Source organism: Mastigoproctus giganteus, chromosome 9 (assembly GCF_048544385.1).
Source record: "Mastigoproctus giganteus isolate SK-2022 chromosome 9, ASM4854438v1, whole genome shotgun sequence".
Classification (NCBI taxonomy): Eukaryota; Metazoa; Arthropoda; class Arachnida; order Uropygi; family Thelyphonidae; genus Mastigoproctus; species Mastigoproctus giganteus.
This window is the reverse complement of record NC_143583.1, coordinates 91,867,663-91,891,301: the sequence shown is the minus strand read 5'-3', so window position 1 is coordinate 91,891,301 and position 23,639 is coordinate 91,867,663. Positions and strand designations below refer to the sequence as shown.

At 39.0% G+C, this 23,639-nt stretch overlaps 1 protein-coding gene across 1 annotated transcript in view; it reads right to left on the bottom strand.

The window, feature by feature from the left end:
• Positions 1–3,212, bottom strand: part of Vps53 (vacuolar protein sorting 53) — a 205,779-nt gene extending 202,567 nt beyond the window's left edge. The window contains exon 1 of the mRNA XM_090381067.1: positions 3,081–3,212. Within this exon, the coding sequence (XP_090237193.1) occupies positions 3,081–3,188 (108 nt within the window). The 5' untranslated portion in view covers positions 3,189–3,212. The remainder of the gene's footprint in view (positions 1–3,080) is intronic.
• Between the last annotated feature and the right edge of the window lie 20,427 nt (positions 3,213–23,639).

Sequence of the window (23,639 nt, the reverse complement as noted above, 5' to 3'; positions counted from 1 at the left end):
AGCAAAATTCCTATATATCACTGACAAAACCCCATGACCTGCCCTGGCGGCCTGTCTGCATTGCTCAGAAAACTTCATATCTGACTGCACAATTACTCCCAGGTCTTTTTCATTTTCTACTACCTTAAGTGTAGTACCACACAGTTGGTACATTTCTCTGGGGTTACTTCTATCCATATGCAGTACTTTGCATTTGTCAAGGTTAAACTTCAGTTGCCACTTCTTAGCCCATCTGCCCAAATTATCTAGATCCTGTTGCAGTAGCACACTGCCATTACTGTCATTAACAACCCTGCCAACCTTTGTATCATCTGCAAACTTCGACATTAAGCCTGATATACCTTCATCAATATCATTGATAAATATACAAGACAACAGTGGACCCAACACTGAACCCTGTGGGACTCTACTAATAACATTAGTCCACAAAGAGCAGCACCCATTGATTACCATGCGCAACAGTGTCAAATGCTTTCCTGAAATCCAAATATATGATATCAAAATTATTTTTTGCATCCAGTTCCTTTGTAACCACATCATAATATCCTATCAAATTTGTCAGACAAGACTTTCCCTTAACGAACCCATGTTGTGTCTGAATTATTGCTGCAGTCTTGTCTAAATGATCCTACAATGTATCCTTAATCAGTGACTCCATTATTTTACCAGGAACAGAAGTTAAACTAACTGGTCTGTAATTACTCGTGTCACCCTTCGATCCCCCTTTGTGAATTGGGGATACATTTGCACACCTCCAGTCCGTGGGGACCTCCCCTGAGTCCAAGGATGCTCTCATAATTATGGCTAAGGGTTTGCTTAGTTGCTTTGCAGCCTCCTTTAATATAACTGGATAGATCCCATCCACCCCAGGTGCCTTTCTTGGTTTAACTTCAACAATTTCTCCTCCACATTGCTCTCAGTTATTACAAAATCATTAAGCATCCTGCTGCAATTTGATAACCTTCTGCCATTTTCAAACCTTAATAACTACTCATGTGTGAATGTAGATGCAAAATACTCATTCAGTTTGTTTGCTATCTGAGCAGGATCATCAACAGTCGAACCATCAATGTCAAGTGGACCAATCAGATTCATCCCCTTCCTTTTAGAGTTTATATAAGTAAAGAAATCCTTGCTGTTTTCTTAGCATCTTTTGCCAAGGATTTCTCGTAATCTGCCTTCGCCTGCCTAACCTCCTTTGTGACCTGATTACAGACTAGCTTATATCTGCCATAGGCTTCTGAGTCGCTTGATAATTTATATGCATCCCATGCATTTTTCTTCTCTGTCACGAGTCTCATCAGTTCATTTGATAACCATTTAAGCCTAAACCTTGAATAATATTTCTTAATAGGTATGAAACTTTTAGTAGCATCCACGATTAATTCCTTGAATGCTTCCCACTTAGAATTTACTGTTGGTAACATTGTCAGTTGATCCCACTGTACAGAATTTAAAAACTGTCGGAGACCACTTATTTCTTTTCTTAGATTTTTATTCTACCAAACAGCACTATTTGAGCATCCAGCTATTTTATCAACATTGTTCATGACTACATCCACTATTCTATGTTGATGTTAATTCCCATGCCAAAATATTTAAACTTCATTAAATTAATATTATTCCAATTTAATTCAAAAAGGGTCCTTTGAAACTGTTCCAGAATTTCTTTATTTACTGAAATTTCATATTATATTTGACTGCAATTTGTTTAAATCTGTGCAGCATTAGTAGTGGCAAATGATGCAAGAAAACAAGCTTACAAAGCATCAGCCAAAAAAAAAAAAAAAAAAGAACTTGCTCCATCATCCATTCATCCCCTCCAGCAATTTGTGAAGTTGTTCCTTGAATTTATTTTTAAACTAACCATTTCGACACCAACAGATGAAAGTCTGTTCCAACATCAACCACCCACTGGATGAAGGCAAACTTTCACATATCTGTCCTGCAACTATCCTTGTTCAACTTGTTTATGCCCCTTATGTGTGTAGTCTCAGAAAGAGGAAGAATGCCAACAACATTTAGCTTACTCAATCCATTCAAGGCCTTAAAACCCACAATCAGATCTCTCTCTCTCTCTGCAGGTGCCTAATCTCCAGATGCCTCAATTTGCAGAACTGAAGCTTTCCTTGGTAAAAGCATTCTTTTGCTCCCTTCAAGAATCTGGTTGCCCATCGCTGCACCCATTCCAGTAGATCGAAATACTTCAAATATACAGTACATACAGTACTCAAGGTGCAGCCTAATCGTGGCTTTGTTCAAAGGGATAACCACCTCCTGATCCCTGATAGCAAAGTTTTTGTATATCACTGGCAAAACCCCATGAGCTGCCCTGGAAGCCTGTCTGCACTGCTCGGAGAATTTCATATCTGACTGCACAATTACCCCAGGTCTTTTTCATTTTCCACTACTCTGAGTGTAGTACCACACAGTTAGTATTTTAATCTGGGATTACTGCTACCTATATGCAGTATCTATCATTTGCCAATGTTAAACTTCCACTGTTATTTCTCAGCCAATCAACCTAATTTTCCTAGATTTTGTTGCAGTAGCTCACCCAGATTACTGCCATTAACCACTCTGCAAACCAATTTGTGAGAGAAGTACTGTGTTATCATTTCATAAATTATTCTCCTATTTTAGCACCTTTCATAACCTCTAAGTTTTCGCCCATAATAAGAGTGAATATGGGTGGACCCAAAAATAAATAATAAAAAAGGGCAGAGTTAAAAAAAAAAAAAAAAAAAAAAAGAGCATAATTTTAATAAATCATATATCTTTCTTGGTGATTCATTCTACTTCTGACCCTTGCTTGCTTGCTTTCTTTCTTTCTTTCTTTCTCTCAGAAATTTTTTTTTTGGCTGGTGCAGCATAAGCCTCTGACTTCCTTGAACTATATGGATAATGCTACTACTAATAATAATAATAATATTATCATTATTATTGTTGTTATTATTATTTTATCGTAAATGAAGAGAATAAAATAACACAATGCTGTCAAGAAAATATCCTGCTCAAGTTGAATTAAAAATGACTGCTAACACAATATCTTCTCTTAAAAATATATATAATTATCTAACCTGCTCAATTGCATTTTGCACCTCAGGTGGAAATGATATAAACGAATTAAGATTATCATCTTCAAATAACTCATCTTCAAAATCCGCCGGTGTGCCAGTTACAGACATGACTACAAATTTACACTCCGTAATAGTGCTGCCAGCTGGTTAAAAAGTATCTTTTTCGTTTTTGTTTCGCAAAAGATAAACCACTTCATCAGAACAAAGTCACTTCACCAAACATAACCCTCAAAACATTATAAATATTTTTCTTATTCTATTTTTTTAAGTGAATTTAAAATAAGACTGTCTGAACTGTTTAGAATTAACGTTGTCTAAATTAAAATTTTATCTGAATAACTGATTATTTCCTCAATGGGAATGTTATTCCTAAGCTCGATTTCCTGTAAAAACTTCACCAGTGTGAAGTTTTTACAGTTTTTACAATCGTTTTACTCTGAAACAAGAGTAAAACGATTTTCTTCAAAAAAATAAAATAAAAAAATAAAAATAAATAAATAAACAAAAAATTTTAGCATAAGGAGATGTAACACACAACTATCCTACGATTAGCTGTTCACAGTTAACGCACATGCAGGGCCGGACCACGGTTAAGAAGTACCGAAAGCACAGAGATTTTTCGGCACCAATTTAATAAGGATATACAGTAGAACCCGGATAAGAAATTCCCCCATAGGAAGTTTTCCCCTGTACTACGTTTGGTTTCTTAAATCCCAATTCCAACTCTATTTGTTGTAATGTATTATTTTCCCGTGTAAAAAGTTTTCTTGCATAAAAAGTTCGTGATTTGTCTCGTGAATATTTCTTACGGTTTCAAAAACTTTAAATTACTATTATTTTCTATTTTATTTTTCATAAAAGAAGTATAGGTGTATCATTATAATGACGTTTTCCCACTTAATACATTTTTTAAATATCGAAATTATTTATTTTTAATATTAAAAAATATTAAACAATATAAACATTTGGTAATTGAACAAGTTAGTGCGAAGCACCATTTCAGTTCGTAGTAAACCACTGAAATAAGTGAAATAAATTTTGAATAAATTATTATTATTATTATTATTATTATTATTATTATTATTATTATTATTATTATTATTCCCTGAGTTACCCTGAGAGAGAGAGAGAGAGAGAGAGAGAGAGAGAGAGAGAGAGAGAGAGAGAGAGAGAGAGAGAGAGAGAGAGTGTCAGAAGTAGAAAGGAATCACCAAGAAAGAGAATAATGATGATATCCAGCTCAGGACCCTGGGTTTGCCAAGCCCATACTCACCAGATGTGAGCCCCTGGGGTCAACTGGATAGTTGACCTTTGAATTTATTTTCGGCTAGTGTAGCAAAAGCCTGTGGCTTCCTTGCACTATATGGCTATTACTATTACTATTACTACTATAAATGGCATTGTTTTTGATATACATGTATCTCATATTGTTAATGCCTTCACACCAAACTAAACTAAAACCAAACTATTATATTTATGCCGCCTGGATAATCAAATTCATCTGCCGTGCTGTCTTATGTCTGTTAATTGCGTGTGTTCTATGGTCGATTTGTCTGTATGCTGGACGAAAAACCCCAGTTTCTGGGGAAAACCTTGCTATCTACGCCTGAGACCGACTAACTCAGCCACATAGTGAAAAAAGTCCATATAAAGTTCCTCACATCATCGACGGGATTCGAACACGGGCCTTTTCCACCCAGTGTGGGGGAGGACAGTGACGATACCACTGTGCTACCCGCGCAGACGAATGCCTTCACACCGAGTTGCCCTGATATTGCACTATCTCTAAGAAGCAACACTTAGCCAATGGAGAAGACTAAATTACTAATTTAGTCTTCTCCGAGAATCCATTGTCGAAGCGCCAAATTCTAATCAACATCTAAATTCTAACGGTTTCGTGTAAATCTCTAAGACAACTAACACTATTAACTTTTATCTAGCGTATAGCCTCACATGACTAAATTTAATAACATCAAAATTTTGCCCGACCTATTAGGCCTTTAACACATCTCTTTAGCGTTCAACCCCAAAAATCGATTTCCTAACAGCAATCCCATTAAGCATTAATGTTAAACGCATAATTTTTTTTTTCTTTTAGGTCCTAGCCACCTAATTTTTTTTTTTATTATCTAGCGTATAGCCTCACATGTCTAAATTTAATAACATCAAAATTTTGCCGACCTATTAGGCCTTTAACACATCTCTTTAGCGTTCAACCCGAACCATCGATTTCCTAACAGCAATCCCATTAAGCATTAATGTTAAACGCAATTTTTTTTTTCCTTTTAGGTCCTAGCCACTGAAATCCCAGGAAACTAGGTGGCAGGACCTGCCAGAACAATTTGTTGTGATACTGGATACACCCAGCTAGCCTCCACGTGGCACGGTATGGGTACCGTCAGGCCCCCACTAGGGGCCTGGCGGCCAATAAGCCGGACAAACATTGGGCACAACATATTACACTGCACTGACACGGCCCACACACTTTCAAGTCTCTGGCTTGACAGTGTACTGTCCTCGATACAGCGAAACACACGCGGAGATGGGAGAAATCCCAGGTGCTGTCGGACACGAACATACCTTAATATGAGATATAAGTATGCGTGGGTAGCACAATGGTATCGCCGCCGTCCTCCCCACACCGGGTGGAAAAGGCCCGGGTTCGAACTTGTCGATGACGTGATGAACTTGAATGGACTTTTTTCACTCCGTGGCTGAGTTAGTCGGTTTTAGGCGCAGATAGCAAGTGAATTTTCCGTAGTCTGAGACTTTCAGCGCTAAAACCTTTTTAATAGAAATATTTTGATATAATGGAAGTGACATATTGCAACTTGTTTTCATCGACATCCATGATTGGATACGTAGACCACGTAAACCGTTAAGTTCTGATGGTTGTGAACAGTTCTGAATTACTTAGTGGAGTGTAGCTCTCTTTTAATGTAATTGTAACCTTTTCAAGGTTTGTTGAAATCCCAAAGGTGCTCATTCTTCCAACTTGGTAATGAACACAACAGTTTAATGAACAGAATGTTAAGCAATTAGAAATCCTCAGTTTAAAAATGTTTCCCGTAGGCAGAGTAAAATATTTATAAATTCTGAAATAGTACTTAAAAATTATCTTTAACTTATGTACGTGTATCTTTTCATTTTTATTTGTGTAGTTAATATTTCATACCCTTAGGTCATTTTCCTTTCTAAGAAGTTCTAAACCTCCAATCCCTTGGAAAACTTCTTAATCCGGGTTCTCCTGTATACATTTTTTAATATTATTATTTTTTTATTTTTTCATTTTTTCCTCATTATTCTTCTGGTTTTTGGCGCCCTGGGCATAGGCCCAGTTAACTCGTATCTTAATCCAGCACTGCGCACACGCACTAAAGAGTCAACATCACATACAAACAAATTATGATATTAGGGTCTCCTGTAAATGATTACGGTGTAATCATTTACAGGAGACCCTAATATCATCCTTTACAATCCTGTAAATGATTGCGTGTGTTCTCGGGTCGATTTGCCTGTTTGCTGGACGAAAAAAATCCTCAGTTTCTTGGGAAAATCTTGCTATCTACGTCTGAGACCGACTAACTCAGCTACGGACTGAAAAAAGCCTACTAAAGTTCCTCGCGTCATCGACGGGATTCGAACCCGAGCCTTTTCCACCCGGTGTGGGGAGGACGGTGACGATACCACTGTGCTACCGCGCAGACTGTCACTGGGTGCGAGGTTAGCCTGTGCGGCCATTGCTCCTTAAAGCTCTTCAAACAGAGAAGTTTTTCCTGATTTATTTTCTGCTTTATTAGTTTAAATTGTCATATTACCTTATTTTCTAGAGTAGCTTTATATTCCTAGTTACGATACTTAGTTTAAAGTTTAACTTAGACAGAGATTTTGTAGATATTACTTAGTATCGGTAACGGTATCAAATCGACGTGTCACAAACCACATTTTTTTTTTTTTTTTTTTTTTTTTTAACCAAATTTAGTCGATTTATTAACCAACTGTTATATCAAATTATCTTCTATAAGTAGATTATAGACCTAGTCAGGAGCCTTAGTTTATTCTAAATTGAGATAGCGAGATTTGGAAGCTAATCAATACTTACTAGTCCGTAGAAATACCGTTCGTGAATTCCCGCCATTTTTACACGATAGCATAAGCTTAGTGTCGTATAGTGCATAATATAATATTGCCAATTAATCAGTAAATCTATTAATCTTGATAAACTTTATTGTCAATTAAATTGTACTTTTAACTCTATATATATATATATATATGTAACGATTAATCTAACAAATAATTAATACATAACTATAGTGGTACACGTGATACGGAAGTTGTATAAAGGGAACTCGTAGAAAACACTAGATACCGAAAAAAATATATATATAACATAACTGTTTTGGGATATAACTTAAGGATTTAATTTTTGTTTTGAATTTTATTGAATTAAATCGGAATCATGACTCTGACCAGAGCAGCAAAGCAAAAGGCTCAAGCTAATGGGAGTGCTGTGGTTCAGGGGAGAACTGAGGGGGGCAGTTGCCCTCTGAATCACAGTCTATTAAAATGCACTGTTTGCTTGATGTTTGCGGAGCAGTCGGGTACGGGACATGATACTGCCAAGGGGGATGTCTTTGTGTGTGCACGATGTAAGGAGTGCAAGGAAATCAGGCGACAACTCAGCGTTGTTATGGGCCTTTATGAGAGCTTGAAGGACAGGGTGGATGCCCTCGAAGGAAATAAATTGAGGGGCCCATCAAGCTCTCAGCTGCCCACATCAACGCCAGAGCTTGCACTTGGTCATCAGGCAACACAGAAGCAGCCCCCTAGGCAGAATGCGCTGGTCCCACAGGAACTAGTAGTTGTTGGTGACTCTATTGTCAGGGAAACGGGGAACATACTTTGTAAAAAGGATAGGTGGAATAGGACCAGGGTATGTCTGCCAGGGGCAAAGCTTGATGACGTTGTAGAACGGATATCATCTTTTAAGGGCACAAAAGGTGATATAGTTGTACACGTTGGCACTAATGATATTAAGAGTAGGAGACCGGCGGAATTACTTAGCAAGTACAGGTCACTGTTGAAAAAAAGCCGTGAATTAGGGTTGAACTTGAAAGTGTCTGCAATTCTGCCCAGACACGATAGGAGGGAGTATATGATGAGAGCCTTGTCGATCAATTCGGCCCTGGAGGGATTGTGCAAGGCTCAAGGGGTAGAATTTTTTTCAGCCTGGACTGTACTTGTTAACAGGAGAGATTGCTTCTACAGGGATGGGATACACTTAAATAGAAAGGGTGCAAGAATTTTTGCTGATGCTGTCGAGGCAGTGTTAGGTGGGTCGGAAAACTGCTAGTTGGGGGGGATACAAGGACTAATAGATTAACAGTAGCCAGTGGCAGAGGTGGAAGTGATTCTTGCACTGCTTCTATTGAAATGAGCAGAAGTCTGAAAAACAGGATGCAGGATATTTCAGAGACTGCTGGGAGTCATTGCGGTACAAGTAAACACATGGGTTGTGTTAGGGTAGCTAAGAATAGAAACAGGTGCATGTATACCTGCGTGTACACCAATGCTAGGAGTTTGGTAAATAAATTTGATGAATTTGAGGTATTGCTCAAAACATCAAAGGCAGATATTGTTGGGATATCAGAGACGTGGTGTCACACAGATATAAGTAATGCGGAACTGGAATTTGGGGAATACAATGTGTATAGAAAGGATAGACAGGACAGGAGGGGAGGAGGGGTTATGCTATTAATTAAGAAACACATAAAGTCCAAGGAAGTGAAGCCAGTCGACATCGATGGACAGGGCAGCGTCGAGTCAGTTTGGTGTGACATAAGCATAGGGAAATCAAAATTGAGAGTAGGAGTGTGCTATAGGCCTAATGACTCTGATGAGTATAATAAGATATTGTACAGGGAAATAGAGTGGGCCAGTAAATCAGAGAGTCTTATAATGGGGGACTTTAATTTCCCAGATATTGACTGGAATTTGTGGGTTGGTCACTCGCACACTAGCAAGGCTTTTGTGGATTTATTGGATGATTGTTTTCTACATCAGCATGTTCGTGAGGCAACGAGAGGGAGCAATACTCTTGATCTGATTATCAGTAGTGATTCCTCATGCATTAAGAACCTGCAGATAAATGAACCACTAGGTGGCAGTGATCACAGTGTGTTGAAGTGGGATTTACTCAAGGAGGTAACTACCATCAGAGGTAAAGGGAAGGGTTTTTGTTTTCGTAAAGGCGACTATGATGGTCTGAGACAGTATTTAAATTCTATACAGTGGGACCAACTGATGATGTTACCAACAGCAAACTCAAAATGGGAAGCATTCAAGGAACTAATCTTGGAGGCTACCAGGCTTTACATACCAACTAAGAAATATTGTTCAAGGTTTAGGCCTAAATGGTTGTCAGATGAACTAATGAGACATGTGGCAGAGAAGAAAAATGCATGGGATACATACAAATTAATGGGTGACATGGAAGCCTATGATAGATATAAGTTGGTCTGTAACCAAGTCACAAAGGAGATTAGGCAGGCAAAGGCAGACTATGAAAAATCCTTGGCAAAGGATGCAAAGAAAAACAGAAAAGAGTTCTTTACATACTTGAACTCGAAAAGGAAAGGGATGAATCAGATTGGTCCACTGGATATTGATGTTTCAACAGTTGAGGATCCTGCTCAGGTGGCTAACAATCTAAACGAGTATTTTGCATCTACATTCACGCATGAGGAGTTATTCAGGAAGGAGAATGATGTAGGTAAAGTAAACATTGGCAGTGAGCTGGATGATTTTGTAATAACTGAGAGGAAAGTGGAGGAGAGATTGTTGGGGATAAACATAAAAAAGGCACCTGGGGTGGATGGGATCTATCCAGTTATATTAAAGGAGGCAGCAAAGGAAGTAAGCAAACCCTTAGCCATAATTATGAGAGCTTCCTTGGACTCAGGGGAGGTACCTATGGACTGGAGATGTGCAAATGTGACCCCAATTCACAAAGGAGGTTCAAAGGCTGACACAAGTAATTATAGACCTGTTAGTTTAACTTCTGTTCCAGGTAAATTAATGGAGGCACTGGTTAAAGAAGCACTGCAGGATCATCTAGACAAGAATTCAGTTATAGCTCAGACGCAGCATGGTTTTGTTAAGGGCAGGTCTTGCCTGACCAATTTGATTGGATACTATGATGTAGTCACAAAAGAACTGGATGCAGGGAATAACTTTGATATTATATATTTGGATCTTAGAAAGGCTTTTGATACTGTTGCACATGGAAGACTGCTGCACAAATTGGAGCAGTGTGGCATTGGAGGCAAATTGCTGCTATGGATAAGGGGATGGTTGAGTGGCAGAAGACAGAGAGTGGTAATCAATGGACACTGCTCAACGTGGACTAATGTTATTAGTGGAGTTCCTCAAGGTTCAGTGTTGGGTCCGTTGTTGTTTTCGGTGTTTATGAATGATATTGATGATGGGATATCAAGTTTAATGTCCAAGTTTGCAGATGATACAAAGGTTGGCAGGGTCGTTAATTACAATACTGACGCTATGCTGCTGCAACAGGATCTGGACAGGTTGAACAGATAGGCTGAGAGGTGGCAAATGAGGTTTAACATCGACAAATGTAAAGTGCTGCATATGGGAAACAGTAACCCCAGAGCAACGTATCAACTCTGCGGTACTACACTGACAGTGGTGGAGAATGAAAAGGACCTGGGGGTAATTGTGCAGGCAGATATGAAGTTCTCTGAGCAGTGCAGACGAGCTGCAAGAGTAGCTCATGGTGTCTTGTCAATGATATACAGGAATTTTTCTAGCAGGGATAAGGAGGTGATTATTCCATTGTATAAGGCAATGGTAAGGCCACATCTTGAGTACTGTATACAGGTCTGGAGGCCTCATTTCAAGAAGGATGTAGAGCTGCTGGAACGGGTACAGAGAAGGGCAACAAGATTAGTAAATGGAACAAAGGGTTGCTCTTACGAAGAAAGGCTTAAGTTTTGCAAATTACAGAGTCTGGAGACTAGGTACTGGCGAGGTGATCTGATAGAGGTGTATAAGGCTTTGAATGGTTTGAGCATGCTCAATGCCAATGGGATTCTTCATCTTTCTCAGAATAATCACCTCAGAGGGCATAAATTCAAATTGAGGAAGGACGGATGTCGGATAGATGTGCGGAAATTTGCCTTTGGCCAGCGGGTGGTTGGTTGGTGGAACCGACTTCCATCACTGGTTGTTGAAGTTGATAGCCTAAACAAATTTAAAGCTCAACTGGACAGGTATTTCGAACGAACGGAGGGGTGAAATGGGAGTGGGTTTTTTTTTTTTTTTTTGTTTTTTTTGGCTGATGCTGAATAAGCTTGCTTTCTTGCATCATATGCCTCTGCTAATGCTAATGCTAATACAACCATCATATTTGTGTGTGTGTGTGTGTGTGTGTGTGTGTGTGTGTGTGTGTGTGTGTGTGTGTGTGTGTGTGTGTGTGTGTGTGTGTGTGTGTGTGTGTGTGTGTGTGTGTGTGTGTGTGTGTGTGTGTGTGTGTGTGTGTGTGTGTGTGTTTCAAATAAAATTGATCTACATTGGTTCTCAAGTACACTGATGACCTTTTAGACTACACCGACGTGAGGAACAACTTCTACAACAACAGATGAAAGACTGTTTAATCTGTTGTTGCAAAAAAAACAACAAAACATTCACATTAAAAGGTAATATACACAACTTATTCAACTAAATTTAATTTTAATTTAGGAAGTCCGAACTTTAATGTTAGTATCCAATTTTAACATCATAACTTTAAACATTTCAGCCCAAATATCAAATATCATAAAAAATGTCCATGAACAGACAAAATCAAAAAATAAGATGCCTTATCGAGAGTGGCATATAACGATGCAAGAAAGCAAGCTTATATAGCACTAGACCAAAAAATAAAATAATAAAATAAATAATAATCTCATTTCACCTATCCGTCTCATCGAATAGTTTGTGTAATATTTCCTTAAATTAATTCAAAATTTCCTCTTCTACGACAACGGATGGAACCATGTTCCAGCAATCAAAAACCCATCGACCGAAGGAAAACTTCTGCACATTTCTCGGCAGCAACTATCCTCCCTGAATTTGAATTTCGGCCACTTCATGAGCATAATCTGAGCAAGAGGAAGAACCCATCAGCATTGAGTTTGCTCGAGCCATTCAAAGCCTTAAAAACCTCAATCAGATCACTTCGCAGGTACCTAGTGTCAGACGCTCAAATTGCAAAATTGAAGACATTACTGGTAGGAGTACCCCCTTTGTTTCCCTCAACAATCTCATTGCCCTTCCCTGTAACCGTTACAGCGGGCTTTACATCCTTCCTGAAATTAGGTCTCCAGACCAGCATACAGTACACAAGATGTAACCTAACCATTGTCTTATACAATATAATAGTCACCTCCTTAACTCCGCTAGCAAAATTACAGTATTTCATTGACAAAAACCCATGCGCTTTCCTGGCCGCTTGTCTGCACTGCTCAGAGAACTTCCCATCTGAGTGCACAATTACCCCAGGTTCTTTTCAGTTTATAATATCCTGAGTGTAGTACCATAGAGATGGTATGTTAATTGAGACTATTGTTACCCATTAGCAGTACCTTACATTTTTGTCAATATTGAACTTCGACTGCCATTTCCCAGCCCAACCGCCTACTTTTACTAGATCTAGTTGAAGCAAATACATTTATTATTGTCATTAACCACTGACTACACCTTTGTATTATTTTAAAACTTATATATTAAGCATGGTATACCCTCATCAATGTCATTAATAAATACAGAAAACAACGATGTGCCCAACACCGAAATCTATGGGACTCCATTTAATATTAGTCCATAAAAAGCACTGTCCATTGATAATAATTCTCTCTGTTTCTCCTACTCAACCATTCCTCTACACATAGCAGTACACTGATCGGACCACAAGACCCGTCTCCAAACATCCAAGGTCCAGTGCCGATGTCCTTTCGCACAGATGGGGCGTATAGCCCTGCGTCGTAGCGTTAGCAATGGGACTGTGGTGGGTAGGCGGCTTCCATAACCTATTGCAGCTGATTGCCTGATGGTTTTGATGGGGACGTTTCTTGAACAACCCTCGTTGAAGTCAGCGATGATTTCTGCATCTGTCACTCTGCAGTTGGCTGAAACAATGCGAGACAGACGTCGAAGGCAACGTTCATCCACCACGTTTCATCTCGCACAGCGCTGTCCACGATGAGATGTTATTCTGGAAATGGCGTATTTCTGATACACTCTTGATACTGTCGAACGCGGACAGTACAATTTCTGTAACACCTCTGCGATAGAGTGACCCATGCAGTGTACCTATATACCTGCCAAGATTTGAATTCGTCTACTAGCGAGAGGAGTGACAGCGTTGCGTTTCTCAGGAACCAGTTGTTCCATGAATTTTGTCTTTTCAGTGCAAGTTTCCCTTAAGGCCACATTACTCCAATTTGTACAGCAGTCTTATGAGAAACAGTAATAAACGCTTTTCTGAAATTCAAGTATTTGATGTCAAAATAATTTTTAGCATCCTTTTCCTTTACCACTGCATCATAGTATCCGAACAAACTGATCACACGAGATCTCTCTCCTTAAGAAACTCACGCTGTGACTGAAGAATAACTGTCCTCCTGTCTAGATGGTCCTGCAATACTTCTTTAACCAAGGACTCCATTATTTTCCCCTGGAACAGAAGTTAAACTAACGGGTCTATAATTACCCAGTCACCTTTGGATAACTCTTTGTGGACTGGGAATACATTCTCACATCTTTCGTAAACAGGGACCTTTCCTGAACCTATAGATGCTCTTGTAATGTAGCTAAGGGTTTGCACATTTTTTGTGCCTCCATAAATATAATTGTATAGATCCCATCCGCTGAAAGGTGCTTTTTTTATGTTTCACTTCAACGATTTCTCTACCACTTTCCTCTCAGATAGTAGTAGTAGTAGTAGTAGTAGTAGTAGTAGTAGTAGTAGTAGTAGTAGTAGTAGTAGTAGTAGTAGTAGTAGCAGTGGCATGTGATGCAAGAGAGCAAATGTATGAGCTTATGCAGCATAAGCCAAAAAAAAAAAAAAAAAAAAAAAAATCACAAATGCCTGTCCAGTTCCTCCTTAAATTTATTCAACCTATCAACTTCCACAACGAGAGATGGAAGTTTGTCCCAGCAATTAACCACCCGCTAGCTAAAGGCAAATTTTCGCACATCCAATCTACATCTGTCTTTTCTTAATTTGAATTTATGCCCCCTTAGGTTCGTAATCTGAACAAGTGGAAGGATCCCATCAGAATTCAGCGTGCTGAACCCATTCAAGGCCTTATAGACCTCAATCAGATCACCGCGCAGGTGCCTAGTCTCCAGCCACTGCAATTTGCAGAACTTAAGCCTCTCTTGATAAGAGGATCCCTTCATTCCCCTCACTAATCTTGTTGCCCTTCTCTGTACACACTCAAGTAAATCTACATCCTTCCTAAAATGAGGCCTCCAGACCTGTACGCAGTACTCAAGGCGTGGCCTGACCATTGCCTTATACAGAGGGACAATCACCTCCTTTTCCCTGCTAGCAAAATTCCTATATATCATTGACAAAACCCCATGACCTGCCCTGGCGGCCTGTTTGCTTTGCTCAGAAAACTTCATATCTGCCTACACAATTACTCCCAGGTCTTTTTCATTTTCTACCACCTTAAGTGTAGTACCACACAGTTGGTACGTTTCTCTGGGGTTACTTCTACCCATATGCAGTACTTTGCATTTGTCAAGGTTAAACTTTAGTTGCCACTTCTTAGCCCATCTGCCCAAATTATCTAGATCCTGTTGCAGTAGCACACTGCCATTACTGTCATTAACAACCCTGCCAACCTTTGTATCATCTGCAAACTTCGACATTAAGCCTGATATACCTTCATCAATATCATTGATAAATACACAAAACAACAGTGGACCCAACACCGAACCCTGTGGGACTCCACTAATAACATTAGTCCAAGAAGAGCAGCACCCATTTATTACTACCCTCTGTCTTCTCCCACTTAACCATCCTTTTATCCATTGTAGCAACTTACCCTTAATACCATTCTGCTCCAATTTGCACAATAGTCTTCCATGCGCAACAGTGTCAAAAGCTTTCCTGAAATCCATGTATATGATATCAAAATTATTTTTTACATCCAGTTTCTTTGTAACCACATCATAATATCCTATCAAATTTGTCAGACAAGACTTTCCCCTAACAAACCCATGCTGTGTCTGAATTATTGCTGCAGTCTTGTCTAGATGATCCTGCAATGCATCTTTAACCAGCGACTCCATTATTTTACCCGGAACAGAAGTTAAACTAACTGATCTGTAATTACCCGTATCACCCTTCGATCCCCCTTTGTGAATTGGGGATACATTTGCACATCTCCAGTCCGTGGGAACCTCCCCTGAGTCCAAGGATGCTCTCATAATTATGGCTAACGGTTTGCTTAGTTGCTTTGCCGCCTCCTTTAATATAACTGGATAGATCCCATCCACCCCAGGTGCTTTTCTTATGTTTAACTTCAACAATTTCTCTTCCACTTTGCTCTCAGTTATTACAAAATCATTAAGTATCCTGCTACAATTTGATAACCTTCTGCCATTTTCAAACCTTAATAATTCCTCACGTGTGAATGTAGATGCAAAATACTCATTCAGGTTTTTTGCTATCTGAGCAGGATCATCAACAGTCGAACCATCGATGTCAAGTGGACCAATCAGATTCATCTCCTTCGTTTTAGAGTTTATATAAGTAAAGAAATCCTTGCTGTTTTTTTAGCATCTTTTGCCAAGGATTTCTCGTAATCTGCCTTCTCCTGCCTAACCTCCTTTGTAACTTGGTTACAGATCAACTTGTAGCTATCATAGGCTTCTGTGTCACGTGTTAATTTGTATGCATCCCATGCATTTTTCTTCTCTGTTACGAGTCTCATTAGTTCATTTGACAACCATTTAATCCTAAACCTTGAACAATATTTCTTAATAGGTATGAAACTTTTAGTAGCATCCACGATTAATTCCTTGAATGCTTCCCACTTAGAATTTACTGTTGGTAACATCATCAGTTGATTCCAGTGTACAGAATTTAAAAACTGTCGGAAACCATTGTACTCGCCTTTACGGAAGCAAAAACCCTTTCCTTTACCCCTGATGGTAATTAAATCTTTAAGTAAATCCCACGTCAGTACACTGTGATCACTGCCACCTAGTGGTTCTTTTATCTGCAAATTCCTAATACATGAATGATCACTGCTGATAACCAGAACAAGAATATTACTTTCTCTGGTTGCCTCGCGAACATGCTGCTGCAGAAAACAATCATCCAATAAATCCACAAATGTCTGACTAGTGTGTGAGTGGCCAACCCACAAGTTCCAGTCAATATCTGGGAAGTTGAAATCCCCCATTATAAGACATTCCGATTTACTAGCCCACTCTATTTCTCTGTACAATTGTTCATTGTACTCATTCGAGTCATTAGGCCTATAACACACTCCTACTCTTATTTTTGCTTTCGCAGTGCTTATGTCACACCAAACTGACGCAACAGTGCACTGTTCATCTATACAAACCAACTGGACGCACTTCTTTTGATTTTATGTTTTTCTTAATTAACAGCATAACACCTCCTCCCTTCCTATCCTCTCTATCCTTTCTGTACACATTGTACTCCCCAAATTCCAGTTCGGCATTCCTTATATCAGTGTGACACCATGTCTCTGATATCCCAACAATATCCGCCTTTGATGTCTTGACCAACACTTCAAATTCAACGCAACATCATTCAGCTCCCTGTTAAAGTTTGATAAATTTTGGATATCCCCATCCTAAACAATTCATCATTTATATATATATATATATATTTTTTTTTTTTTTTTTTTTTTTTTTTTATTAAAACCTGAACAGTAGATACATTTTCAACAACAACTATTTACATTCTATGTACAAAAATAAAAAAGGAAAGATAAAGAAAACTTTTTAGAATGAAATACAACGTATTTCATTCTAATTATTCGTATTTCATTCTGGCTTCTTGATTCCATTCAGAAGAGGGCAGTTAGGTTAATTAAAGGTTCATCTCTAACAGAGTCTCTCCACTCGCTTTCTCATAGGCGCACTGTTTCTGCAACATGCCTCTTCTTCTTAAAAACTTCTTTCAAAACAGTCCGAACACGTGCCGCCACCAGCCAACATCCATTTACTGTCCAACTTGAAACCCACAGAACCAACTTTTCATCTTCCTCAACCAACAATCTACAGAAGTTCAAATCCAATGTCAACAAATATCTTCTTTCGTCTTCTCAACCTCCAACCCAAGCACGGTACTAAGTACTATAGGTTCTAATACCTCTCGTGTTTGGGGTTCACATAGAAAAAAAAAAAAAATACGTTTCAACATTTCAATTTCAGGAATTAAGAAAACAGTTTCTTGGCGTTGGATCATTCTCATATTAAATGTCACACGTTGAAAGTGATGGACTGTTCAGTGATGGTGAAGAGGTGACCGCCATTCGCTGTTAAGATGATCCACAGTTTCTGTTTTTTTGCTGTGGAATTCGAGTAGAAATCTGCTCTGCAACTTCCTCCATAGGCTCTACTTCAGATGTTGCGCCGATGTGTCGACTGGAGATACGTCGTCACTGCTTCTTGTGTGCTTTAAGTAGAAGTTGTAAATGACAGCCTTGGCCGCAATGAATAGGAAGTTGCAGGTGGTGTGTGCTGTCTGCTCAGAGTGAAGTAGGTACCAGTAGTGTGGGCGTGTTTGCAGGCAAGCTTTGCTGCATCCAAAGCGTATTTGACGAGTTCCTTGTTCACAGGGCATGCGAAGTATATGTGTTCCAGGGTACCTGGCGTGGCGCAGAAGAGGCAGTAGTTTGAGGAGCGTAACCCGAAGATTTGTAGCTTGACTGGGGTGGGAAGGATGTTTTGCCACAGTCTCCACTGGATGTCTGAGTCCGATTTGAAACATGTCGTCCTGTACGGAAGGTTCCACTGAAAGTTTGATGGTGGCTTGTGGCGTCATCATTTATAAATGTAGAAGCAAGATATCTGTTCAGACTCTCAGACACCAGAGCAAGCGCATCAAAAGTTAAACCATCGACATCAAGTCCAATTTCTTTCAACCTCCACCTTCTACTGTTAATATACGTAAAGAAGTTTTTGTTGCTTTTCTAGGCTTTTTTTTTGCCACAAAATTCTCATAATATGCCTTGACTTGCCTCACCTGCTTTGTGCCTTGATTGGAGAGTAGTTTATACCTATCATAGGCTTCTGCATCACCTGATAATTATATGCATCCCATACATTTTTCTTTCTGCCACAAATCTCATGAGGTCATCTGACATCCATTTAGGTCTAGCCTTGAACAGTACTATATTTCTTTGTTAGTATGAAAAGCTCAGTAGCTTCTATGATTATTTCACTTAATGCTTACCATTTAGAATATATTGTTGGTAACATCATTAGTTGATCCCACTGTATAGAATTTAAAACCTATCTGAGACCACTATAGTTACCTTTTATGTAAGCAAAGCCCTTCCCTTTGACCTTGATGGTATTACATCTTTAAGTAAATCCTACATCGATATACTCTGATCACTACCACATAGTAGCGTTTTTATCTGCAGATTCTTAATACAGTACATGAATAATCACTACTGATTATCATATCAAGAGTATTTATTACTCTCTCCTGCTGTCTCTCTAACAAGCTGCTGTAGAAAACAGTCATACAATAAATGTACAAAAGGCCTGTGAAGGACCAACCTACAAATATCAGTCAACATCTGAATAGTTAAAATCGCCCATTATAAGATAATCTGATTACTGGCCCACCCTATTTCTCTGTATAGCTGTTTGGAATACTCATCATAGTAAATCGGCCTAAAACACGCTCCTATTTTCATTTTTGTTTTCCCAATTCTTATGTCGCACCATACTGACTGAACATTACACTTGCTACCCATGTCAATTGTATGCATTGCCTTAACTAAGAGAATAACCCCAACCACTCTTGTCCTGTCTATTTTTTTCCTTATACATTGTATTCCCCATATTCCTTATTACTTATGTTTTAGTGAAACCACGTCTCTGTTATCCCCCAATGTCTGCATCAAATGCAGACATTGTAGGGACAGCAGAAACTTCACTAGTAGTGTGTTGTGTGTGAGCAAATTTCGATTACCTCGATAACATGAATAAGGACAGGGAAGTTAACGAGTAAGTAGTTTAGCAACTGCGAAGAAGCAACAAAGTCTATGAAGTAACAGTTTATCTTATCTCTCCTCTTTCAACCTAGGATGCTTCAAAAAATCATAGCTCCATAATGGATCCATTGCTTGATAGTGACTGTTGACATTGACGACCTGAACGGGGCGCTCTAGCACAATTCACTTTTAATCCCCATCCCTTGAGCGGGGGGACGGTTTTCTGTCCCCTCCCCTCCTTGCTGACCTCTTTTCTCCTGGTGGAGCTTGTCCCCACACTGACCAGTTTGGTGTTGTCTACACTATCATCCCCATGTTTCTACATGTCACATTTTTTTTTTACTTTATTTACTTATTTAATTTTTTTAATTTTATTATTAGTTTATTTTATTTTATTACTAGTCTATTTAATTTTATTACTAGTTTATTTTATTTTATTATAAATTTATTAATTTTTTTTAGGCCCATGCCACTGAAATATTCGGAAATTAGGTAGCAGGGCCTGATCGAGTACTTAAGTGATCGCTCTACTGCTTAAACTATCTCCTCGGTGCACAGTGTGGGCAATGGGGGGGGGGGGCATTTTCCACCAGGGGCCCAACGGCTGAAAGGTCAGAAGAACAACATAACACTACACTACACAATCCTAACAGACACATATTACACTTTTTAAACCTCTGACCTTCACAGAGTTCTGTGATACACAAATGGAGTACACAATGTGGAGTTGAGGGAGACCCCTGGGACCGTTAGACATCAAACAAATTACACTCTTTTACGCCCTGTGCACAGAATTCACCAATCAGGTTTCTTCTGACAAAACACAAGGAACAGTTACCAAAATGGGAAACGTAAAAAAATATATTCTAAATTCTGACACCATAATGAACAATATCATAATTCTTCCCTTTCTTGGTGATTTCCTTATACTTTGGACTCTCTCTCTCTCTCTCTCTCTCTCTCTCTCTCTCTCTCTCTCTCTCTCTCTCTCTCTCAGGCTAACTCAGAAATTTTTTTTTTTTGGCTGATGCACCATAAGCCTCAGGCTGCTTTCCACCATACGGATAATAATAATACAATACAATTTTATTTATCAAGAGAATTCGTTTACAATAAATGAACTTGTTAAGAAAAGTAAATTTTCTTGACAACAAGTTGTAATTCTTCCTTTACAACAGTTTTGTACAAATTTGTTATCTTACAGAAAAGACTGTGAAGTCACTACACATAGTATATTCCACACTGTAAACAGAGGTAGTAGTTTATCTGCATAACAATTCTAATCTACTGTGTCATTGAGTATCAAGAATTTTCTTATTAGGAATTTTAATTTGGAGATGGGGTAACTTCTCCTGAGCCTGAAATCAATGCTAGCCAACAAGTTGTTTATTATATTCATTGTGTGCCTATCTCCAAATCTATTTAGTATCCTAGGGTGAGGCAAAGTAATTGCTTTTGGGTTCCTTAAATTTTGTGAGACATTTCTTTGCAGATTCGACTCTTCAAAAATAGTGTTAAGATTTTTTAAGAATAGATTTAACTTCAGTTTTTGAACTGGATACAGTATTTTATGTTTCAACAAAAATTGCCTTCTCTTGTTCAGGTCATTCCAAGAGTTTGTCCCCATTAAAAGTTTCAGAATCCTATTCATTAAGTTATTTATTGTCCTTATTTCTGTTTTATTTGCTCGTGCCCATATATTTACTAAATAATTGAGTTGGGAATCCACTAATGCATAAATTAAGGTAACTTTTGTTCTAAGATTTAACTTATTCTTAATGTAGTAGAAAAAGTACACATAAAATCTAATTTTTTTGTTCAAGTTTGTTGTATGCTCGTGCCCATATATTTACTAAATAATTGAGTTGGGAATCCACTAATGCATAAATTAAGGTAACTTTTGTTCTAAGATTTAACTTATTCTTAATGTAGTAGAAAAAGTACACATAAAATCTAATTTTTTTGTTCAAGTTTGTTGTATGCATAACCCAACTTGGACTGTAATCAATCCATAACCCAAGGTAACAATGATTTGAAACTTCTTCCACAGTTAGACATCTGCAATTCTTGAAATTCTGATCATGTAGGCAATCATGTTTGTGCAATTTGATAGAGGGTTGAATGTCCAAGGTTTTATGAGGAGGTCTTATTACCAAAAATTTTGTTTTTTAAAAGCTGAGTGCTAATTTATTATCGTGCAACCAAGTTTGTAAATGTATTGCATCCTGTTGTAAATCATTCTCCATTTTTGTTAGGTTCTTTCCTATTGCATATAAGATTTCCTATTGTATATATAATAATAATAATAATAATAATAATAATAATAATAATAATAGTTATGATGGATGATGTCGCAGAGAAATATTAATCGTACTGTATCGAGTGTGGCGCAGCATAAAGTCACTCGCGGTCAGGCCTTAGACATAGGGGTCGGTTCGAAAAAATCAGAGACAGTCTCTCGAGGAACACAGTGGAGCAAGTGGTTCTGTCCTCCATATGGCTACCACAAGAGAAGGGCAAGACCATCCAGCCCCACCAACTGGAAGTGCTTCCTGGGAGGCTGCAATAGTGACCACCCAGGAAGGGAGAAAACGCCACCGCATGAAGTCGAGCATCGAAATGAATACGTACATCATGTAAGCATACTACAAAATAACGAAGCTGGAGACCGATATGACAACTTAAAGGGCGAGACTTACCAGTGTTTGGAACGATTACCGGATATTCAGGTCCCCAAACAGCGAATAGCGAAGCAGAGAAGGACCATTGTCACAAAGAATCTGATAGCTCCTGCAATCTTGGAAAAAATCAAGAAGGAAGTGAGCGACTAACTACAAAGGATAAAGAATACAGAACCAGAGAAGGAAGAACATACTAACACCGAACTAGAGGAGGAAGAGCAAGACGAAATACAACCCACAGCAGCTGAAGTGGAAAGAGATGAGGTCATGATATCCAGAAGAAAGAACGAACTGGAGGCCATCCACACAGCCGTGTGGATGGCTTTCAGTGTTGAACTATCTCTGTGTTTTGTGCTGCGGTAGCAGCCAAATGGACTAATGGAAGAGAAACGAGAGACCAGCAGCAGAAGAATCGAAAACAGAAGGAACCGCCAGCTTGGGAAAGAAGACTTCAGCAGAAGATAGAAGAATTAAGAGTGAAGATAGGCCATTTCACCTAGTGCCAATGGGGCAATAGGAGTAAGAAATTAATTGGAAAAGAGCATCATCAAGAGAGACAGCATCCACAGCAAACGTGACACAAAAAACAGAGATTAGGAGAACACTTGGACACATTGAAGCAGAACCTCCTTGCACTCAGCAGGAGACTACGCCGATACAAAGAGAGTGCACAGAGGAAATTAAACAACCGAATCTTCGATGAAGATCAAAGAGGCTTCTAAAGGAGTCTCGGAGATGACATGAAAGTAGGGAACGGACCACTTGAGCACAAGACGATTGAGATTTTCGGGGGAAAGATATGCGGCATGGAAGTAAGACATAACAGCCGAGGTTCCTGGCTAGAACTAGAATACAAGAAAATCAAAGACGTACAAGAAATGAGAGAATGGGAGATTCGGGAAGAAGAAGAAGTAAAACAGACGATGAAGAACTCTCACAACTGGAGAAACTCAAGGAATAGATAACATCAGCAACTAATGGTACAAGAAGCTCACTTGCACACACAAGCACCTGGCAGAGCAGTTCACCCGAATGATAAGGACCCACAGACAGTCCCAAAGTTTCTCACTCAGAGAATCACATATCTGAAGCCAAAACACGAACATACAAGAAACCAGGCGAAATATAGGCTGATCACCTGCCTCCCAACAATGTACAAGATCTTGACCAGCTGCATAACCAAGGAGATATCAGATCACCTGGAGAGCCAGAACATAATGGCCGAACAGCAGAAAGGATGCAAAGAGCAATTATCATAGATGCAGTAGTTATGGAGCATGCCTACAAGACGTGCTGCAACATGTACACAGCCTACAGCCTACGACGATTCCACCTAGCCTCAGAAACGATCCAACACATCAGCGCGGGATGCAAGGTAATCACCCAGACTCAGTATACTCAGAGACACGACGAGGTAGCCACGATAATACATCAGAAGCTAGGAAGGAAATAGCAGTTTATCGAAGAAAGTGTATCGTACTACAAGTACGAACCCCAGGCAGTACTAGACCCCAATGCACAAGCTGTACTGGGACCACACCATAATAAAAGATAGGACAATCCCGCACAACAGATAGGACATAACCCTTGTGGACAAG